The 23,954-nt window shown below is 37.0% G+C and overlaps 1 protein-coding gene across 4 annotated transcripts in view; it reads right to left on the bottom strand.

Moving 5' to 3' along the window:
- The window catches only part of MDM4 (MDM4 regulator of p53), a 42,699-nt gene that overhangs the window by 6,070 nt on the left and 12,675 nt on the right, over window positions 1-23,954 (bottom strand). Inside the window, exons 1-7 of one of the 4 annotated variants that reach the window (XR_014017613.1) lie at window positions 14,269-14,412; window positions 10,584-10,622; window positions 9,798-9,897; window positions 6,929-7,089; window positions 5,481-5,630; window positions 3,908-3,988; window positions 95-1,923 (exon numbers count right to left, since the gene is read on the bottom strand). Coding sequence is in view for 1 of the 4 variants with exons in the window: in XM_081256348.1 (XP_081112474.1) it covers window positions 9,857-9,897; window positions 10,584-10,622; window positions 14,269-14,324; window positions 15,371-15,504; window positions 17,686-17,760; window positions 19,462-19,539 (423 nt within the window). In the remaining 3 variants the exon portion in view is untranslated. Of the gene's footprint in view, window positions 1-94; window positions 1,924-3,907; window positions 3,989-5,480; window positions 5,631-6,928; window positions 7,090-7,506; window positions 9,898-10,583; window positions 10,623-14,268; window positions 14,413-15,370; window positions 15,505-17,685; window positions 17,761-19,461; window positions 19,574-23,954 lie in introns of those variants that run through there. The other 3 variants (XR_014017611.1, XR_014017612.1, XM_081256348.1) reach the window with 3 other exon arrangements.

Raw genomic sequence — 23,954 nt, 5'->3', positions numbered from 1 at the left:
GGGATGTGGGAACAGATGTATATGTATGACTGATTCACTTTGTTATAAAGCAGAAACTAATTAAAAAAAAAAAAAACAAAACAAAACTGTGTGCCTTATCTTTTTTAGAACTGTCGTTGAGAAGAGGTTGTGCCATAGATGTATATAATACATTTAACTGAATTAAAAATAAAGTCAAAAACTTTGACTGAAAATGAAATCTGATTTGGCTGATTAGTTTTATAATGGGGATAGGCTTTGTCAGTTTATATGACCTGACTTTTTCTATAAATTCAATCAGCTAACTCTACATACAGCTCCAAGGTTTGGGCAAAAATATCTTTAAAGGACATCTACAATATACTGGATGATACATCCTCTGTAAGTACTTAAATTTATTTTAAAAATTTAGAAGTCAAATTAAACATGTGCAAAAGGAAAACTAATCAAAGGTGAGAGCCATGAAATAGTGGAGCAACTGCCTGGAAAGTGGCACAAGAGAATATTCTGAGGTGACAGAAATGTCCTATTAGAAGGGAACACTTTGCTAATTATACCTCAATTTTTAAAGTATGCAAAAAGTCATATATACTCTTTCAAAATTCTTTTTGAGGTACATTAGCAAAAATGTTTGCTACCACTGTTCTAGGCACTTTACAAAAATATTGGTTCCTGTGAACAATGCAACATAAAGTGATCTGCTTTATACATAAATTACTTATGTTTTTTCATTGTTAGCTTTAATATTTTTCTAATAGCCATCTTGGATTTTGAGGCCTAAGAACATTCCCTAACAGAAAAGAAGAGTAAGGAATAAAATTAACTAAAGAAATGATTAATCTTCAAGTAATTTGATAAATGAAAGAATGAATGTATTTCTATTTGTACTGGTAGTTGCTCCCTCCCAGATCCTCATCTTTTTTTTTTTAAATAACTTTCTTTTTTTTGATATCTTTTTTTCTTTTTTAAAATATTTACTTATATTTTTGGATGCACCAGGTGGGAATCTTCGCTGTGGCATGCAGGATCTAGTTCTCCCACCAGGGATCAAACCAGGCCCCCTGCATTGGGAGCGTGGAGTCTTAACCACTGGACCACCAGGGAAGTGCCAGATCCTCATCTTTGAAGACAGAATGAAGTGATTAACTTCTCTTTTAATGTTAATGGTGTCTCCAAATTGATAATCTAGTTCGAAGGAACTTATTATCAAATTCCATATAAGTTTAGAAGCAAAAATATGTCCTAGAGTACAAATGTTTCCATGAATAAATGAAAGTATGAAATGGGTCACACTGAGTAGAGATGCTCAATACTGACATTTTGATACATGACCAGGCCCTGTTAATATTTGTCTGCAATTCACTGATTCAGCTATGCTATAAAAACCTTAATAACCAACTGAATCTCCTTCTTGCAAATAGGACATGAAGCCCCAGCCTTCTTTAATCTTCTGGCACAATGAAAACAAGTGACAAGATGGCCTGTCCTCCCATGAATTATGTTCCCGTCTCGTGGTCTTTTCTCACATAGACTACATGGCTTCAAGAGATTCTGGCAATCCTCCATGTTTTCTGTACCTGTTCTCTGCTCATAAAGGTTATCTGATTGTTCTCCCATGCTTGATATGGTCTCTTGGCTTTCAGAACTGTGAGCCAAATCCAAGAATTCCACTGAGTTGCAGGGACCAAAAAGTTTGGAGTTTTCTTCCTTTACAAATATATCTTTAGGTCTAACAACTGGAGCTGATATGGTTCTTCTGCAGTCAGGAACATCAATTCCTTCATTTTCTTGCTTCTCAGGTATGGCAGTGATATCAGACGTGGAGAGAGAATGGGTTAACTTAGAACAATCTGAATACCAATCCTTCCTCAAGGCCCAGCAACGAAAACAGTACCTCTTGCTTGGAGAGTTAAATTTCTTGCACTCAGTACACTGCCACTCATCCTACAAAGACAAGTGCAGCCAATTAATACTCACTCAGTGGAGGACATGATGCTGAGAAAAAGGGAAAGTAGGCCAAATTCTCATCATCTCACACTAAGCTAGTAAGAATCCAGACATTCCACACCAGCGGTCTAGCTTAGAACTTGAACAAAGTCTATAGCTACGTGTAAATAAGTCTTGAGAAGTTTTACAATGATAGTGACATAATTGCCATTTCAAGCCAAAATTTGATGTAGCTAATCTTTTTTAAAAAGTTAAATCATTTTAGCTTTCTATTTAGTCTGGGTAGAAATTACATTGTTTGCTTTTCCCCACTGCCTTCTTTTTAGGTCGTTTTTCTTTGTATAACTTACTCTTTTATTGAGCAAGAGGCTAAAGAATGAAGAAAAGATAATACTCTGTCATTCTTTCCTACTAATTAAGAAATGTTATAAAATTTGTCAAAAAGGAAGCTAAAATTAAAATGAAATTTGAAGACTACTACATTTACTCATGCTCTCTCACTGCTCTCAGGATCATAGGTAGCTAATTGTATGCCTAAATCACATTCTCTGAATAATGAATGTTCTTGGCCTTGAACGCCAAGTAATTTTTTTCCTACTTCTCCATGTTCAAATTAGGAGATACCAGAGCTCAATGAATTTCAAATGCCTTTCTTAATTCAAAGGTAGCTACCTGGAACAAGTCAAGAGTATTTAATGTGGATAATTGCCTGGTTTTGACAGGATCAATGACTTGACACATGCTGACTTGATTACTTTCAGAACGAAGGCCAAGCACTTCAAGTTTAGAAGTCATAACTCAACTGCCTATACTGAGAGGCAGGGACACAACCATTTGTTAAACTGGGATGTTCTCCAGAGAGCCTCAGAACATTCTTGCCAGTTTAAGATCCTCAGATCTCATCTGAAATGCTATACAAATACCCAAACGAACTTCAAAGATTTGGAATTCATAATTGATGGTGTGTCACAGTCTAATTGGCATCACTTTTCTTTTTTAGTAGTACATAAAATAATAGAGCTTATTAAATTCCATGGCATCTCTGAATTGATGAAATATTGTCTATTTGCTTAATAGGTTTTCTGGGCCCAAGTAGCCTCAAAAGTCTGATTAAGATGGAAACACTTATCTCTGCTACTTGTATTATGGTCAAGAACACTTAATGGACCAATATATCCCACCTTATTACTTAGCTATGCACAAATAATTTGCAATGAATTACCATAATGGTTAGCAGTGGTGGGGTGTGAGCTAGGGGGAAGGATCAACACTAGAGACAACCTAAAATTTTTATAACCTTAAACAGCAAAATGTAAAATCCCCTCCTTATCCTTCCCCCCACCACACTTCTTCCCACAGTGAGTTAGCTGAGGGAAGTACTAAAAGGGAAATGGGGAACTAGCATGAAAAGAGAAAAGCAAGGTATACATTTGAATCTAAACCTGAGTTGCCAATTGGTGACAAATCCACACCTGCTATCTAACAGCTTAATACTCAATATTCATTTATCAGCCCTCCATTAATAGAAACCTGTGTGGAAATTAAGCCATTTTCCATTTGTTTCTATTTAAGAAAGCACTGAAAGTATTACACTTGACCAAGAATTTTAGATAGCTTATAGGCCTATCTTTGGGATTACAGAAAGGTGTTTAGTGGGAAAAGCAGTACAGGACTATTTTGAATAACTGTGTATCCACTGCATAATGTCCAAAGAGTTCTGAAAGCAGGGAGAAAGGCACACAGAGAGGCATTTAAGTCAACCCTTTTCAAGGCAGGGAGAGGATTAGATCAACTCATCCCCTTCTCTTCTCAAATTCCAATAAAAATCTAACAAGATGTAAAGAAACCAATACCTCTTAACACCTAGGAAAGGTAGGTAGAAATGGGGGATATGGCATTCTTCAACACAAGTGAACTGCTGGAACATTAACATCTGAAGATGTGGGTGGTGTAAAACAGCTCTTCTACTAGAAACTCATACCTCAGAGGTAACTTCTATATCAGTATCATCACTTATGGACTTAGAGTCCTCAAAGTCATCATTTTTTCCCACTTCAATCACCTGAGAAAGCAAAGACATCTCATTAGCAAGGTTTACCTATTTTAGATGAGGTCATTACCTGAGAGCAAAAAAGACAGAAGAGCTTCAGTTTAAAACTCACATTCTTCTCCCAACACTAGCACTTAAAAAGGAGACAGCTTATATATGAGACATGATTCTGTACATACCTAGTTGACATTTCAGTAGAATAAAGCACCCAGAGGGGTTACCAAATATCTTTGGCATTCAGAAGAGAGAGCGTTCCCAAATTTATGCATTTAAATAAACAATATCAGAGTATAAATTATTGAATGGGGAAAATTTTTATCTTGAGAATCTATGTAGGCATTCACAAGAATAAAACAGGATTACATGAGAAAATGGAAGTAAAAAGCACCTTATAAAACGAGAAAATTAGATGTGAAGAATGAAAACAAAGTACCTTTTACTTTTCATATTCAAAAGTAAAACTAGTTATGTGATACTCTTGACTGTCCTATAAAAACATGCCCATGGACCAGGAAAAAAAGTCAAGAAATATGGGAAGTGTCTTTTAAATTAAAAAATTTTAAATTCTAAAAATTAAAATCCCAGTTTTGTGATCCAATGAATGGAATGAAACCAATTATGATACAATTATGAACCACTGTATAGCAACTTTCTCACAAAAGTTCAAGTATTTTAAGTCCCTTCTCTCTCTATAGAAGTTTCCAATGTCACCTCTGTCTTCATTCTAATCACTTGTACTCCCTCCTAATGCTACCAAAAAATAACTAGCTCAACAAAGACCAAGCATCTACCTGCCTCCCACAAACATATCAGGTTATCCTTCAGGGACCCAAATTACTATGAAAAACCTTTAAATTAAAAGAATGACCCAATTTAGGTCTGGTTTTTGCAGTATTTATTCAATGGATATTTACTGTGAATCTCATCCGAGTCAGCACTGGACCTGCTGCCCAATACTTTTTGAGACTTGAGCATGTGCCTCTATGACTCTTTAACTTGGTGTGCTTACACCATGTGTACTATGAATTCTAACTCTCTTCCTTCCTCCTATTTAAACTCTAAAATATGTAGGAAGAGCTCATCTTTCTAGTTCCATTTAGGTATAAAGCAGGTATGGAAACTATTGAGAAGTCTAAGAAATAAAGATTTTTTTTTGCCCTACAGGATGTTGTGGCCATTGAGAACTTTGCCTTGTTAGCAAAGCAAGGTCTCCAGAAGAAAAAACTCCACAATGAGAGATTAGACAAGCAGGAAAAGGGTACCTTATTGCTTCTAACAAACTAGGAGCTTTACCCATGAAGGCCTATCCTATTTTTAGGACAGGCTTAGTTAACTTAATGTAAATCTTGAAACTGGATATAGGAAAAATATTAAAAAATAAAAAGGGGGGCATTACATGAGTCATTTGTTCTACAAAGCAGCACAGGGTCAGGTCACCAGATCCGAAAAGATTATACTATATGCGTGTTAAATCCAATCAATGTGAAATTTTTCCACAACATACCTTTTTGTCTCTCACCTTCCCTACTTCTTCACTTGTTTGTTCAGGATCAGTAGCTTCAACTTTTATTCCAACACCAAACTGCTCTGATACTGACTCATTCAAAAACCACAGGTCATCTGTGGTGTCTGAAACAATGGCAGTACCTATATCCTAATATAAAGAAAACAAACATGAGTTTTTGTAGTCAGAGGTTTATTAGAGATGTTGAACCCAAGTAAATGAAGCCAAAACTCAATGTCCTCACACATCTCCAAAGAAGGCCTAGCCTTTCTTCTACAGATATGTATTCATTCCACAAATATCTACTTGGCAACTACTACGTATAAACCAATGGGTGGATATAAGAGCACCTGGCAAGGAATCTTCTATTTTAACAGTAAATCAGCCATTAACACCAGAGAAACAGCACTAAAGTGCTTAAAAGCTAAAAACTCGTAGTTGCTCAACTAAATAGAATCTATCCCCTACACTCCGTTCTGAGGACCTAGAAAACTTCTATTAATTGTGACATATTCTTTCCTGTAATAGTCAGTGATGTTTACCAAAGAAATATAAGAAATACTGATGGTAACTCAAACCTCCTGTCTTCTTTCTGAACTTTTTTTTTTTTATTTTGAGGTAAAGTTGGTATATAACACTTCTTTCTTAATTCTTAAACAACTTTAAATATAACTTTCTTTCTACATTCATCAACGGACATTTTATGACGTGTGTTTTCTACAATATTCATAAGAGACAACTTATTATTTTGCCATTATTATACGTCCATTCACTTACTGAACAAATACTCACTAATTGCCTATTATGCGTCAGATACTGCCTATTGCTTCTATCTAGGCAACAGAATAGAGTGGTCAATAATACAAAAGCTCTGGACCTGTATTTCAATGGGGTCAAACAGACAACAGACACATAAACAAAATAAAATAATAGTTTTACAAAGTGAGAAGTAAAATGGAGAATATAAAAGAGCAGAATGGTGATAGCTTGAATTAGGCTGTGACAGTGAAAGTAATAAAAAATGGACAGTTAGATTTCAGGTATGTTTTAGAAAAAGAGTTGATAGCCTGAATGGTATATGAGAGAGAAAGAAATCAATGATATCCCCTGATACTTGGCTGGAATAACTGGGTGGAAGGCAGACTTATGAAAAAGGAAACGCTGAACAGGAGTGTCGGTTTAAAAAAAAAATCAAGAGTTCTGTTTTGAACATGTTAAATGTCAAATCATCTAAGTGTTGAGTAGGCAGCTGGATATGGAAGCTGGGCACTGAGGAGAGAGGTCAGCACTGAAGATACAGATTTGGGCAACACGTGCATAGAGATGGTACTTAAAAGTCATAGCACTGAATGGGAATTCTTAGAGGATGTAACGTATGGTTCGAGAGTAACCAAGAATGTTACTCTTTCAAAAGGAAAAAAAAGTTCCTCTTCAGATGTGAAATTCACCTGATTTGTCTGTAAGTCAGTTGAGCCATTACTTCTAGGTGTATAGTTATTTCTCAAGTTTCCTAAAAACCACCAAGGCAAGCCAGCTACATCCCACTCCTCAAACCCGAGGTCCAGTCTTGATGTCTCATCTTGGGTTAAATTTGCTACCAAGTCTTCATCTACAAAAGTCAAATGAAAAGGATGGTAACTATGTACACAACACTTAAGAATCAAGACTCTCTTTATAATACTTACAATCTCTCGTGTAAGACAGGTAAAAAGAAATTCCTCTTCCCAGTAAGAAAGAATCAGAAGTCAAGTACCTCTCTCAGTGGCAGAGCCCAAATCTCCTTCCCCCCGTTTTAGGCTTCATTAGCAAATAATGACACAAGAGATCATTCATCAAGGAATATAAACTCTGAAAGCATCCAAACAATGACATTGTTCTATTAATAAAAGGATTTCTAAATGGTCATTTATTGGCAATTTAAACATCCCTACCACTGTAATAACTAAAGAATGACTTGCTCTAGTACATGATACCTGACAATGGCTTGGTTCAGTGGACTGCAAGTGATGATGGCATAGTGGCCCAACCCTTGAGATAGAAACAAGGTGGTACAGACCATAATGGGCAATCACAAGGTTGCCAAGGCAGTCTCACCGGTACCACATATTTTCGGACATTTCTCAACAATTCATATGTTTTCATAGGTAACAACCACTATGAAGCACTGAACTCTAGGCTGTCCAAATAAATATATACGTATGTCCTTTCTGGATCAATAGGCTCTTTTGGAGTTACGATATCTAAAATTTAGAAATACTGCAAATCCAAAACATATTAAGGGCCCACATGTTCTCAATAAAAGATCTCGTGTTATACATCTAGACGATATTCAAGGGAGTTACAAACATAAGTTTGTTGCTACCACATGAAATTCTTTTCCTTCTTTCCCGTGTCCAATCTTTTTCGTTGTGCTTTTACTCTTTTCCTACTTTCTTACTCTCCTCTACCTCTTCCCAATGCCCTAGGCATGCCAATGGCAACCAAAGGCGTTTAAATGTGCTAAGACACATACGGTTGAAAAAATGTCTGCAATAAATGGATCCCTGCCAAAACAAAAGGTTACCCTCTCTACCTACAAATTATATTGTTCTTGCCTATTAAAAGGCACACCTGCGCTCAGGGAAACTTCAACTATCTTTTTCTTACTCATTGCTGAAATTATGCGAAACCTAATTCCTGAGAGGGTGCCATATTAAAGTTATCTTCAACTATTCAAGCTCTATAACTTCTTGGGAAGGGAATGAAAAGAGGCCATTCTTTCCACATATAAATATCCTGTCCTTTCTACATGTACACCTCCCTGAAAATACTAAGCTATTTCTTCTCAAAATTTTCATCACAAACTTCATAGAGTCTCTTGAATTGGCTGTTCTTATATTCTAAACAGCCTTTTGAGTAGAAAATAAGCCAGGACCTGTATTTAAAGAAACAAAATTACACATTTAATACCATGCAGACTGCAATAAGCTCCAACATAACTAGATAGTCCAAAATTCAGTTTATATTCAAATGCAATTTGAAGAAGACAATCCAGCATGATAAACAGATTAAATTTTAATTTAATCATTTAAAATAATTTCAGCAGCATAATTTTCTGGGATGTTACTAGAGGTCTAACCTGCCAATTTTGCAAGTGTGAGTCAGGTACCTATACTAGAAACCATCGTGCCATAAAATACCTTTGAGGAATTTATGATTTTACATTACCTTTGCAGGAAAATTTTTAGGAAATGCTTTATAAAGTAGGGTTTGGGGAAAACTTCCAAAATGTTGACCAACTCACTTAACCTGACCATACTATATCTAATATGAATGGCAAAGATCTAATGACGACCATCCAAGGGCAAAGGAGGTACTAGGCTTCTTATGTCTCATTCTTGGCTGTGAGATATTAAGTATATTTTACCATCTTTGCAAACTTCAAAAAATCTATGAAAATTGGCCTTTGCCTCAAGAAGACAAATAAAAATTAAAATTCTAACCAGATCAAATGTATAATAGGGATGCCAAGATTTAAAAGGCCAAGGCAGCTGAGTTACCAGGTGGCAAACTGATAAATGTGTGGCTATCTTCTGTTAGCATGCTAGCTAAAGGAAGGGTCTTGCTCCATCCAGTCATCACATGTTGCTAAAAAAGAACTACCACCTTCTTCAAAGTTAACAGTGGTGACTAGGGTAAAAAAAAAAAAAAAAAAAGGTTTTCAGAAAAGAATGAAAAATAAGTATGACATATACCCCCACTACTTCACATACAAAGAGACAGCATTACTATTTTTTGAGTTCTCTATAACGGTCTTAATTACTGCTAGTGCTTAATATGCATAGATGCCATTTCTAAAAGTCACCACTGGGACTTCCCTGGTGGGCCAGTGGTTAAGAATCTGCCTTGCAATGCAGGGGATGCCGGTTCGACCCCTGGTGGGGGAACTAAGATCCCAAATGCCGCGGGGCAACTAAGCCCGTGCGCTGCAACTACTGAGCCCACGTGCCACAACTACAGAGCCCACGAGCTCTGGAGCCTGCGCGCCACAACTACTGAACCTGCGCACTCTGGAGTTCGTGCACCACAACAAGAGAGCTCGCGTGCCACAACTAATAAGCCTGTGCACCACAACTAGAGAGAAGCCTGCGCACCACAACAAAGAGCCCACACACCGCAATGAAAGATCCCGCGTGCTGCAACTAAGACCCAATGCAGCCAATAAATAAATAAATAAACATTAATAAAAAATAAAAGTCACCACCAAAAAAAAAAAGAAAGAGAGAGAGAAACAGAGAGAAAAAAGAAAGGTCTACATAGTCTTAATCCAAAACTTACCTGCTCTAGAATTTCTGCATTTATGCTGTGAGGTAGGCAGTGCGGGAATATTGCCTTCTTCAGTTCTTTTCCTGGAATTGGAACCTTCCTCTACACTTTGCTGAAAAGAAGGGAAAGGTGTCTCTCAGTGCAGTAGAAATGACTGTGACCAGGGGATGTAGCAGTTCCATTCTGGCTCACCAGTTAGTGTGCGACACAATGGGTTACGCACAAGAAAGGAAAACTCTGGAGTTCACAACAGTCATCAAATAAAGGCAACCTCTCCTCAACCCACTGTGGGGAAAAAAAATCTGCACAAAAGGCCAAAATCTACTGTTAAAAACAGGCTATCAATATAAAGCCTCTAGCCTACACAAAATTAGGCATAATTCAGAAAAAAAACATATACCAAGATGATCATAAAGTTTTCCCAGGTTTGGGGAAGCTTTAAGAAATGGCCTGACCTGAACTTAACTGCAACAAGCCTGTTGAAATTTAATAAAGCAATTTACTCAAACACCTACATACCTACACCATCACACACACAGGCACATACAAACCCTAAGAAAATGCAACTGGAAGAACTGAAGATCAGAAGTGCTACATCCCAAGGAAAGACTCAGAGACTGGAACTCTGTTATGGGCAGAACAGAGAAGGTTCACTCTGTCCCTAGTCTGTGAACTCCCAAGAACCTTTCTTGTTAAATTCTTACCGCATTCAGGGAAAGGTCTTGGGAGTCCAAGATCATAGGTACAGAGAAGGGGCCACTCTGTACAACAAAAGAAGTCACCGTGTGGTGATTTTACCTTCAGTTGGTCTTGACTTGGAATATCCATACTGTGATCCTGTGCGAGAGCGAGAGTCTGAGCAGCATCTGGATAGCAAGTAAAACAAAAGGAAAACCTTCCCTGGTAATAACCATTCTTTCCACACCAAAAGGACCTCAGCAAACAACCCTGGAGCCAGGTTTGGTCCCTAAAGATGATTCTGACCGGCCAAGGCTTTCATCCAAAAGGAAAGGAAAAATGAAAACTAATAAAAATGGCATAGATCAAGAGAGGCTATATTCAAAATATATTACCAAAATATAATCTGAAGAAAAATCAAAAATGACTAAAAAATGTTCTTCCATAGCACGCTTTCAAATTCAATACAGAAAGTGATTCCAAGCACGGAATAATGGAGAGTATTTTATCATCTATTCCTATAGGTGTATTTCCAAATTTGCCTAACTTGTTAACAATAAGAAAAAAAATTTGGCTTTTTAATTTAGTTTTTATTTTCAAGTGTTAAAGCTATACAGTATTATGAAATCTAAAAATCTGGGATTTTTCCCACTTGCTTTATGACACAATAGCATCCTCATGCATTCTAAGTGTCAATGATGATTTCACAGTTTAAATTCCCATCACCTGAATATAGATTAGTTTTTTTAATCAACCAGTCTTATTTTTCCCAGTTTCTATAGACATTTCCTAAGAAGGAAGAAGAAGTAGATAAAGTTTTTCTCAAGGCCAATAAAGAGAAGCAAAGGAAAGAATAACCTGAAAGAATTTCTTAGATAGAGAAAAACGTATTTCAAGCCCTTGAAAATTTTTCAAGCAGAAAAGAAGATGAAAACTTAGCTACAGGAAAAAAAAGATGCAGAAAATTTAATAACCTGGATCCCTCATTATATGAGGCTATTTGTAACTATATGCACCCAAGTAAGTCTATCATGGATTGGGTTCATCAGCTACTATCAGGTCCAGAAATAAGACACTTATGGAAAATGCCATCCTCATCCAATAAAGACTGCCAGAGAAAGAATACAGATCCTACAACTGGTCTGACAATTGAGCTGTTTGGCACAAAGCAAACACTTTCAAAACTGTAATTATAAAGAGCATTATTTCTAGAAGCATTTTTATAGATAAAATAGAGATACTGAGAGTTTCTTTCAAGAGCCAGCATTTTCTGACCACAGCAATCTTTCAAGATCAATTAATATACAATGCAGTGAAGCATTTCTTTAATAAAGTAATTTGATTACTATCATTTCTAGTTCTATGTACTACCTTAGGTTAAAACTATTTGAAGCAAAAAGAAATTATCGGAGAAAACTATAATGTACGAGGAAATTTTAAAATAGATCCAAAATTTGTCATATATATTTCATTTTATTAAAATACATGTGGAAATTTGGAGAAATGATTTATAAAGAACCACCTTCATTTCTTCAATCGACAAAATAAAAGGTCTATCTCATTTGCAAAGGTATAAGACAGTTGATATGGAAGGTGCTTTTCTCATTTGTCCTTTCAAATAAAACACATGCAACCCAATTTATGAAGATCAGCAGATGGCCAACCATAAGCACTAATTTAAGTTCAAGTCCAGAACAGACAACCACTCAAAATTACTTTGGGACAACTTCCTGGTTTTGATCAGTGCACTAAGGTTATGTAAGATGTTACCATTTGGGGAATCTGGGTAAAGAGTATATGCAACTCTTTTTAATACCTGCATAACACTTTTGTAAGTGAAATTATTTCAAAGTGATAAAGAACAAAGAAAATGTTTCAAAGATTTAATGTTCAGATTTTTTAAATGTGTTAAAAAAATTAATTGAGGCAAATTCTGTTACAAGCAAGGGTTAAAGAGACATCAATGTGTGGCACAAAGGAAAGAGCAAGGACTGGACAGTCACAAATATCTGCTCTATCCCTTATCAGTGGCATCTCATCTTGGACAAGTTACTCATTCTATTAAAAAAAAAAAAAAAAAGCCCTTAGTTTCTTCACCTCCAGACCTTCCTCACAGGGTTGTTATGAGGATAAACTGAACTGTTTGCTACAGAAATGTTCACTTTAATATATGGCATGTTAAATTCTGCTGAGGAAGTGCAAGAAAGAAAATGAGAGAGAGAAAAAGTGAAAATTATACCCACTCTAGATATTCAGAGAACACATCAATCAGAAAGCAAATTTTAGTCAAAGAATAGATAAGCAAATATAAAATTATCTGTGTATTTCAAGCCTGTAGTGACTATCCCTGGAAAACCATACTATTTCACAAGTGACTGAATTTCAAAAAAATGCTGTATCATTTGCAAGGCCTTCCCTCTCAAACAGAAATTTACAGCTGGGTGAAGTGGGCAGGCAAATGGCTCAGTGAAACCAAGAGGCTTCAAAATTCACTGTAAGTTCAAACTCACATTTCAATATGAGAGCAAAGTCTCTTTGCTCTCACTTTAAAGAGTAAGTCTTTATTAGGAATGGATTTTTTTCAAACTATTTGTTTCAGTAAACTATTGAAAAATAACCTATCTAAAGGGATTACAAACTTGGGCTTTCTTCAAAGGACAACGTTACCTAAAATCTAATTTGAAACTCACAAAATGGCTTCATGTAGGAATGGAGAAAGAAGAAAGTTTCACTATTTGGAAATGAGTGAGAGGGTTACATTTTAGTTGTATCCAGTTTATTCGCTTATCTCTAACACACCATACTTCAGACCCCAAAGCAGCCAGTTTCCTGCACATAACTAATAAACTAAACTCAAAGGGTAGTATTTAAAAGATATAAAATCAAGCAAAAGGTTAGACAAATTGGCATTCAAATAACAGAAAACTAAAACCTTTAGGTGAGAAGTTCCTGGGGGGATCTTTATAAGATGGATCAGGGTGACACCACATAAGCCCACAGAATCTTAACATCACTGAAAGAGGGATAGGTAGACCTTACAGGGCTCTGATGTGATGCAACAGATGTATAAAGCACCACCTATGAAACTTTCTCAACAGAACATTTAACCTTGAATCTATCCAAGCACTATTTGTTTACCAAAAACAGAAGAGATAGAGAAACATGTTAAACAACGTCACAAGGATACAATCTGCAAACTAGAATGTGGGAAATTCTACAAGACAAATGATCTATTTCTTCAACAAATAAATGACATAACAAAAGGAGGGTTAAGTTTTATAGATTAAAAATACTTAACAGACATATCAGCCAAATGCAAAGTGTGGACTTTGTCTGGATCCTGATTTGAATAAGCCAAATGTAAAAAGACATTTCTGAAATAATGGGTTAATCATGCATGAACTGGCTATTGGATAGTATTATGGAGTTACTGTTTATTTTGTTTATTATTATTAATTTTGTTGGGTGTAATAATGGCATTGTAGTTGTGTTTGAAGGAAAAAAGTCCTTATCTGTTAGAGATTTTTTAAAAGCCTGTGCAGATGAAGCAAATATGGCAAAACATTAATAATTACTACATCTAAGAGGTGGGCATTAATTATACTAATCTCTATTTTCACTATATTTGAAAATTTTCACAATGAAAAGTCAAATAGCACAGTAGTAACATTCTGTGTGACAGGTATCCCTCCCAGTCATGCCAAGACAGCATTCAATTTCCATCTTGATCCTCCTTGTTTTCCCATGATTTGCCCCCTTGAACTCAAAATTCTGATAAAGACTGAAGAAATATAATGAGACATACCTGTAGTAGCAGTAGCTAAAGTGACAAGATTCTTTCTTAGCATATCATAGAGAGGGCTGTCAAAGAGATAAAATTAAAAATTAATCCCATGGTTTTCCATTAACATGGCATCTCCCAACATTCTCTATAACATATGAAGAGGCAGAATTTTTCCCCCAGAATAGATTTTATTAAATTATTTAAGTATCAACACGTTAATACCCAAGCCCTTGTGTTACTCTGCCCCCATTTAAAAAAACTAATTTACGTTTTATTTCATAAGCTAACAGTAACCCAAGTGGGGAGATTTCCTTCAAGACGACTTCCTTCTAAGAATTAAGTTTTACGTTTTATTGGGGAATGGAGGTGGGAGTCTTAGAAGAAACAGTCATCACAAAACTATAGAGAGAATGAGAACAATGACTTCTCAACTACTAATTAGCTTTTGACTAATTAGTCAATTGACTATGTAAGTTAATAACCATACACCCTGTGCAGCTGGAGAATGCCATGCAACAGGTCAGAATAGCTCTAATATGATTCTTATGAAGCCCATCGTTAACCTCAAACTGCCCAGCAATTCTACATTTCTCTCATCAGCTCACTCTTCCTCTCTCTATAACAACTGTTTCACAAAATCCTAATCCTGCCACATCAATCTCCCTCCTACCTAGGCCTTTACACATGATGTTCAATCTGCCAGAAGCTCTCCTTCAACCAGCTCCCTCTAACTGACTAATTATCCTTCAGCTCTCAACTCAAATATCACTTCCTCAAGGAACCTTTCTTCCACCCCTAAGATCCTAAATCCCATCCTCCAACACCGCCTCATGTACCTCTTTTATGTAACACTTATCATAATACAATTTTACCAGGTATCGATGTGCTAATTCGATTAAGATGGGGAAGAGTGTCTACTGTCTCACTCTACTCTTTAAGCTCCATAAAATTAGACACTGTGCTGCTCACTACTATGTTCTCAGTGCCTCACAATCACCTGATATATGTAGGCCCAACAAATATTTCGTGGACTAAAAGATTAAATAACCATTAATAACCTATGGAGATTAAGTGGTTAGGTATAAGCACCCCGAAAAGATAGACAAACCCTCACTCTTTTTACCTTGGATCTTTCACAGAGAAGCTCTGACGACCTAGTAGCTCTCCCAAAAGATCTCCACCACAATATACCATATGCTGCTCCTGCTGATCATAAAGCTGCTTCACCATTATATACTGGCCTAGGTAGTGCATGACCTACATGGGAATAACATACTATGAAGAGATCTGTCCAGCTGCTGCCCAAAACACAAATTAAATGAGGAGATAAGGTAAGTTAGTTTGCTAAAGAGGTAACATATAATGAACATGACTGTCAGTGCTTGTGTAAGGGGTCCTACAAAAGGACAGTTGCCCCCAATTACTCGATTCATCTACTTATTATCATTCTGGACACTATCAGACCCTTACTTTTTAGAATAAAAATGTACCAGTCTGATAATGAGAAAAAGTGGTGAATTTACTTAGTATCCCCTTAACGTTCTCACCAGTCCAAGTAAGGGGGTCTGTTCTACTACTAGAAGTAATAAACTTTAAATTTGCCTGGATCATAAAAATATTTTCCAGGTCCAGGGGCACATAACTACTATAGGCTTTGATGTATGATCACTTAAGTCTTTTTGGCAAATGAAGTACAATGGTAATAAGCCATCAGCACTGTAAGTGCATAAAACAGAATTTAAGTGTTTATCAAATAAAAATTTAGTCTACCTGACCTTTTTCACAGAGTTCACAAAATGGAAGGGAACACACACAAGTTCTTGATTCAAAATTTTTATGTTATCCAATTTTCCTAATGTGATAGATTTTCCTCCAGCTGATAGATTTTTTTTAATTGCTTAATAGTTAAGTTCACTTAATGATAGTAGTAATTTTATCACAGATCACAAACGGACCAAAGCAGCTATCTTTATCTTTAGGCCCTGACTTCCCAAGAATTATTAGATATTTGCACAAAAATTTTCCCAATACTGTTTCCATTATATTGAAGCAATGATGCTCTTAGGCTCCCATCCATCCCAGGCAGCATGTCCCAATATTAATGGAGCTCTCATATCTAATCAAATATCTAGAGAAAAATAAGATGAGAAAGAACATCTACTATAAGAAAAAGGAGGACGGTTTGTTTGTTTGTTTGTTTTTGGCCATGCCATGCGGCATGCGGGATCTTAGTTCCTCAACCGGGATCGAACCTGTGCCCCCTGCACTGAGAGCGTGGAGTCTTAACCACTGGACCACCGGGGATGTCCTGGAAATTTTATATTTATGTCTGTCCAACTTCCAGAAAAAAATAAATCCACTACAAGTATACAAAATAAGATCTTCAAAAACACTACCTCTGAATTTCTATATACTACTATTCTCATTATACCATACTGCCTCAATGCACATACTGATAACCAATATTTAAAAATTAAAAACTAGGAAATTCCTCTTTATGCACCAAGTAGTGTCAAGATTCATAATAAAGAGCTTACTGTGTAAACTGACTCCATCCAACATTTCTCCCCATAAAACATATGTAATTAACTCTGTCTTAATTCAGGCAAACTCTGCCATGCTACTGAAGGAGATAGCATAATGCATTATAACAACTTCATTGATATAAAAATCCACACTTTAATAACAGTTTGGAGAAAAGTCTTACCAGAATTTTAGATACAAAGTTCAAAATGACAAACTTAATTTAAAATGATAAAAGAAATATGAGTATTCTAGAAAATCTGAAATGCCTCCAGGTTTGTTTCCTTGAGAGGTAGAATGACTCAGGAGCATAGCATTGCTAACAGCTTTTATGAAAAGTCAAAGAGAAGCTTGAGAATTTTGTTTCCTCTGTTTAAGAAGGGTTCGATCTTCACCCTACTAAATCCAAGCAGTTCAAAGAGATTAACATTTTAATACTGAGTCTTTTCCACTTAAAGAATTCAATTTGTTTCTGTGTTAAAAGAAAACTTTAGAAACTAAATAAGTTATTTAAATGCATGTTTAAAATAACTCACAGTGCTCAAAAGAGTATTTGACAGATTTAAAATGAAAAACTACTGCATTTAATTCCTGCCTCACAGCATATCTTGTAAATCACAGACAGTGTCTTTTTTTTTTTTCATTTTTTTTTTGGCCACACCATGCGGCTTGCTGGATCTTAGTTCCCCAACCAGGAATCGAACCCGTGCCCCCTGCAGTGGAAGCACAGAGTCCTAACTGCTGGACCGCCAGGGAAGTCCCTCGATGGTCTTTAAAATAGAACAAAAGTTGCCTCTCCAGTACCACAGGAATAGAACTTCCTTTCTTAGGCCTGATTTCAGAACTATACATTCATAAGCTTCTATTATACTTCTCAGCTTTTCTTTAAGCTGAGAATTTTCTTTGATGGCTTACCTCTTTAACAGTGAACATTTCACCCTGTGCACCTGCTGCCTGCAAAATCTTCAGAAGTGGCAGTTTTGGTCGTACCTGATATAAACATAAAATAAATTTGCTATTTACATTTCAATTAGACTGGTTTCTGAACCCCAGGGGAAAAACAAATCTCCTTAAACTTTTTTTTTAACAAACCCTGGTTCATACTTAGCATCTAATAACTACAGAAGATCAGTTTATTACTTGTTAACTTCCTGAAAAATCACGTTTTCAAAAGACAACACATTCACACCCACTAGGATGGCTATAATAACAGGAAAAAAGGAAACAAAAAAAATAACCAGTGTTGGCGAGGATGTAAAGAAACTGGAACCCTTGTGCACTGCTAGGGGGAATGTAAAATGGTGCAGCTACTGTGAAAAACGGTTTGGCAGTTACTCAAAGAGTTAAGCATAGAATTACCATATGACCCAGCAGTTCCACTCCTAGGTATATATCCAAAAGAACCGAAACCAGGGACTCAAACAAATACTTGTACACCACTGTTCATAGCAGCATTATTCATAATAGCCAAAAGATGGAAACAACCTAAATACCATTGACAGACGAATGGATAAACAAGATGTGGTATATACATACAAGGAATAGTGACTTTGTTTGCCATCTCTTGACTCTGATTATAAAGTCTGTCTTTAGTCACAGAATTTAATTTTTTTCATTTTATATGATCAAATTTGTCTCTCTCATCCTCTTACAGCCTCCTTGGTTTTGTCTTTTTTTTTTTTTAATATTTATTTATTTGGTTGCGCTGGTTGTGGCAGGCGGGCTACTTAGTTGTGGCATGCGAACTCTTAGTTGCGGCATGCATATGGGATCTAGTTTCCTGACCAGGGATCAAACCTGGGCCCCCTGCATTGGGAGCATGGAGCCTTAGCCACTGCACCAGCAGGGAAGTCCCTCCTTGGTTTTGTCTTATTTAAAGTCTCTCTTATTCTAAAGTTTCAAAATACTTCCTAAATTTTCTTCTAATATTTTTTATCATTTCACTTTTTACATTTAATTCTTTATCCCTCTGGAATTTGTTTTTGTACAAGGTTTGAGGTCTTCATTTGCTTCCTTTCAGGGATGGCCAATTAAGTCAAAACCATTTATTACATAAGCCACATTTTCCCCCATCAAATCAAATTCCACCTTTATCATAAATTAAGGTACATAATATATATATGGTGCTATGTTTATGAAACCGCAAAACAAAATTATGTATTTTATGTTACAGGAAAAGATCTGGAACGAAACACACCAAATTGATAATAGTGTTATCTCAGGGGGAAGGGACTTAGGCAGAAGAAGGGAGGAGATGGTCAAAGTAGTCTCTACAGATAAATACTTTATAAATACATGATAAAGATTAAATTTTTTATAAGAATACACTTACTATATTTACAATTTAAAACTGATTTTTAAAGAAAACAAACTATATACAATGAAGTGAGAAGGAAGACAAATATATAACTTGGCCCCAAATCCTCCACTAGCCATCCATACCCTAAAACAGGATAGGTGTTTAAAATGTGCCATTTTGAGCAATCTGTAACCTCCAAATATTTGTTTAATCAATGATCAATTCAAATTTATGAGCATTGATACTGTTTACTAGTTTCCCTAATATGACATTTAAAAAAGGAATCTTTTCTGTTCTGAATGAAATCCTACCGTCAGTGAAGTCAGTTACATGACCCAATTTAATTTTTTAAAAACTTAAAAGAAAAATAGAAATGCCTAAAAATAAGTTACCTGATTGGTTTGTTCTGGAGAGATCCTGCAAGCACTGTCAGATGTTGAACAATGGGCAGAGGTGGAAAATGTTGTCATTTTGGCAGTGGTGAAGTGAAGTCTGCTGATAAATCTAAAAGGAAAAAAATTGTAAAATCTCTTCTAAAGTAGAAAATTCTCTTTAGGATTTATAAAAAAAAGCAACCAGCAGAAGTAAAAGAAACACATATATCACAGCACCCTACACAAGTGCGGTTCTTGTTACCCTTCTGATCACTTTCTAGTTCAGATCCTGCAAAAAACTGAAGAGCTTCACTAAGAGTAAGAACCATCTATTCTTCCCTCAAGTGAAGCCTGCAAGAGAAACAGGTTCAGGCATGCTCCAACCTCTACACTGATGATAATGAGTAAACTGTTTTAGCTGAAAGTGAAATTTGCAAGCATTATCTCCCCAGTTCTCTGGTATCTCCTCCTCTCTTGGACAGTGCTCAAGAGCACCCCCTAGGAGACAGATGCAGGGCTGGGGGAATTACCAAGATTAAGTAATAGATTTAAAGACTCCAAGAGCACCAAGGAAAACCTCTGCAACATGTTGCAACATGTCTTGGCAAGAGACCACAGGAAAGTCAGAGTCAAAATATTCAGTATCAGTTAAAGCAGCTTTTAAAATGTGCCAAGCCCAAAGAGTAAATACCTAAATACCTATAAAGAGTAAATACCTATAAAATGGGTTAAACCAAGGTGGACATACATCATCAAAGGAAAGATATAGCATGAACTGAAATAAAGAGTAAGGTTTAATTAAAGTTTTTCACCTTTTAACTTTTGTCCTTAAAAAAAAAAGCTATAGAGAAGGAAAATAAATTTTTAAATAAACTTGAGTTTACCTTCAGAACTTTTTCTAGTAAAAAGGTGACAAAAGTCAGTGAAATTTATAAATAAAAAAATCAACAGAGTCTGGGGACTTCTCTGGCGGTCCAGTGATTAAGACTTCGCCTTCCAATGAGGGGGCTGTGGGTTCGATCCCTGGTCGGGGAGCTAAGATCCCACATGCCTCCCCATCAAAAATCCAAAACATAAAACAGAAGCAATATTGTAACAAATTCAATAAAGACTTAAAAAATAAACTGGTCCACACTGCAAAAAAAAAAAAAAAAAATCAACAGAGTCTGGTTTACAGATAACAAGATTCCTCACTCTTCTGAAAAGACTTATTAAGGACAACAAAGAATAAATTCAACCCTCCTTCTGAGATAGGAAGGGGGCAGGGCACAACTGTTAGGTAAACTGTTAGGTAAAACACTGACTGAAACCGCCCACCCTGGCCAAGCAAAGCAGTAACAATTTGCATGAGTTATTTTAGGACAGGAGATCCTTGGTAAGGAACTACCAAGCCACCACCAACCGGAATAATATGGGAAAGGTCAAAAGGAGAGAGGAGACGCCAGTCCACATGTCCTACTAACCTCCTAGAATCCTCCTCGCTGGAATCCATCTTGGCTGAGCAGTTGCGCGCCACCAAGAAAGGACCCTGAGTCAAAACGATTGGCCAACCCGGAAACTAATCCCATCACCATAAAACCCAAGACTGAAGGCCACTCGTGGCAGAGCAGTCCTCCTGGGTTCCCTTACCCTCCTACTCTGCCTGGGCGCCCCTTTCCAATGAAGTCTCTTGCTTTGTCAGCACGTGTGTCTCCTCAGACAATTCATTTCTGAGTGTTAGACAACAGCCCACTCTCGGGCCCTGAAAGGGGTCCCCCTTCCTGCAACACAACCTTTGAAACAATGACACAGCCTAAGAACATGACATAAACTGGTTAGAACCAACTAGATCCAAGATGGAGGACAAGTCGACTTCCACTAGACCTTGAGCCTCAGTATACACTCACTGTAACACATCAGCAAGCTAAATTACACCCCCACAGGTACCATGACAGTTCCAAGGCCGACCATAAAGGTCAGAAAGTAGGTGGTGGCCCAATTCCTGAAAATCCCCACCCCTTCCCCAAAATAGCTGGAATACTCCTCCCACTCATTAGCCTATGATATTACCCACCCCTATAAAAACTGACAACCCCATACTCTGCTGCCTCTCTCACCTTCCGAGATGGCCCACACTCTCTCTACGGAGTGTGTTTCTCCCTGAATAAATCATCTTTCATTTTACTACGGCTTGCTCTTGAATTCTTTACTGCGCAAAGCCAAGAACCCATACTCGGACTTGCCTGAGACCTGGGACGTGACCATCCTCTCATGCCCCACTCTCTTTCCTGCAACACTTCTATCAGCTTCCCTTGCTACAAAATGGGAAGTCAAACAGGATACAAGCATAACTTATAGGGTTTTTTTGTAAATTTATTTATTTGTTTGTTTGTTTATTTTTTGGCTGCGCTGAGTCTTCGTTGCTACTCGTGGGTTTCTCTAGTTGTGGCAAGCGGGGGCTACTCTTCGTTGCGGTGCGTGGGTTTCTCATTGTGGTGGCTTCTCTTGTTGTGGAGCACAGGCTCTAAGTGCTTGGGCTTCAGTAGTTGTGGCACACAGGCTCAGTAGTTGTGGCGCACGGGCTTAGTTGCTCTGTGGCATGTGGGATCTTCCTGGACCAGGGCTCGAACCTATGTCCCCTGCACTGGCAGGCAGATTCTTAACCACTGTGCCACGAGGGAAGTCCCATAACTTGTCATTTTAAAGCAGCTAGCTTTTAACTGGCATTTCAAACCTTATTTTTAAAAAAACAAAAACAAAACTCATCTTGAGAACAAACATATGGACACCAAGGGGGGAAAGCAGCGGGGGGGTGGGGGTGGTGATGTGATGAATTGGGCGATTGGGATTGACATGTATACACTGATGTGTATAAAATTGATGACTAATAAGAACCTGCTGTATAAAAACATAAATAAAATAAAATTCAAAAATTAAAAACAAAAAACATCTCATCTCCCTAAACCTGCTAGTGCTATAGTCTCCCCCATCTCATTAAATGGCAGCTCCATCCTTCCAGTTGCTCACGTCAATGACTGTGAAGCTATCTTCGATTCCTTTTTTTCCTCACACTTCACACCCAGTCTATGAATAAATTCTGAAGCTCTATCTTCAATATATATCCAAAATCAAAGCATTTCTCACTACCTCCGTTATTACTACACTAACCAAACTGCCCGTCTCTGAACTGCCTTAGCTCCTAAAGGTTTTCTTGCTTCCACCCTTGCCCCTCTGGCTCCTAACCTCCTCCTTTTGTCTTTGCTCAAAATGTCATTTTATCAGTGAGGCCACACATTTTAAATGTGACTACACATTTTAAAAACTGCAACTCCCAACCCCCAGTATTCCCTATCTCCTTCCCTGCTTTATTCTTCTTTTCCTCACTGCCCTTGTTACCAACCAACACACTATATACATTTTAATTTTTATCATGTAAAACATAAGCTGTAAGTGGGAAGGGATTTCTATTTATTTGTTCATTAATATAACCCCAGTGCCTAAACTGTCAATTATGTACATAGTAGAACAACAAGATGGATACAAATATTAATAACAGTTTGGACAGTTTCCAAAAATGGCCCCCAATAAACCACATCTCCCAACTGGCTACTCTACCGGACACCACACAAAAAGGCCACGTGGAGAGGCTCAGTCACCCAGCTGAGCTCAGCTTTCCAACCATACCCTCCAAAGTATCACACATCTTGGGACATTCCAGCCTCAGGTGACACCTAACTCCAGCTGCATGAGAGACTACAAGTGAGACCACCAGAACCAACGCATAGAATGGCATGTTCATCCCACAGAACTCAGCACATAGCATCATAAGAAATAAATGGCAAAGACTTATATAGAGCTTAATCTGTACCAGCACATATATTAATCCGTTTAATACTTAACTAATCCTATGATGTAGGCACTATTATTATCCTTACTTTATAAATGAAGCAAGAGAAGCACAGGGACATTATTTGCCCACGATCACACGATTAGTAAACTGCTGAAGTCAAGATTTTAAACTCAGAACAGCTCTGAAGTCCCCACTTAGCAATATTTTTTTCCCATTAGACTTCAAGTACACAGAATTAATCACAATTCTTTCCTTCGATACACACTCTCATTGTTCATCCACACATGGCCCACTTTTACTTGAGTTTTCTTAATAATGCAATAAACATCCACAAACTAGGACTCTGGCAACAGTCTATATTTACCCATAAGATCCCCCTCCCATTCCCCTGCCTCCTCCCAACAATCATCCTGAATTCTGTTTTGATTTTCTTCCCTTCCTTTTTATGTACTTTACTCCACCAAAATGGAATCCTAAAAAGTACATATGTTCATTTTAGCTGCTTTTAACTCACAAAAAGGAAGTATGTTGTATGTAATTTTAGGAATTTTTGTTTCACTAAAATAAATTCCTACTTTCGTGTCACTTGAGTTCCTTCATATAACATAAAGTTTACCATTTTTAAAAATTTTATTGAATAGTTGATTTACAATGTTGTGCTTAATTTCTGCTGCACAGCAAA

Source organism: Mesoplodon bidens (assembly GCF_964165515.1).
Source record: "Mesoplodon bidens genome assembly, chromosome: 2".
NCBI lineage: Eukaryota > Metazoa > Chordata > Mammalia > Artiodactyla > Ziphiidae > Mesoplodon > Mesoplodon bidens.
This window is presented reverse-complemented; position numbering and strand designations above follow the sequence as displayed.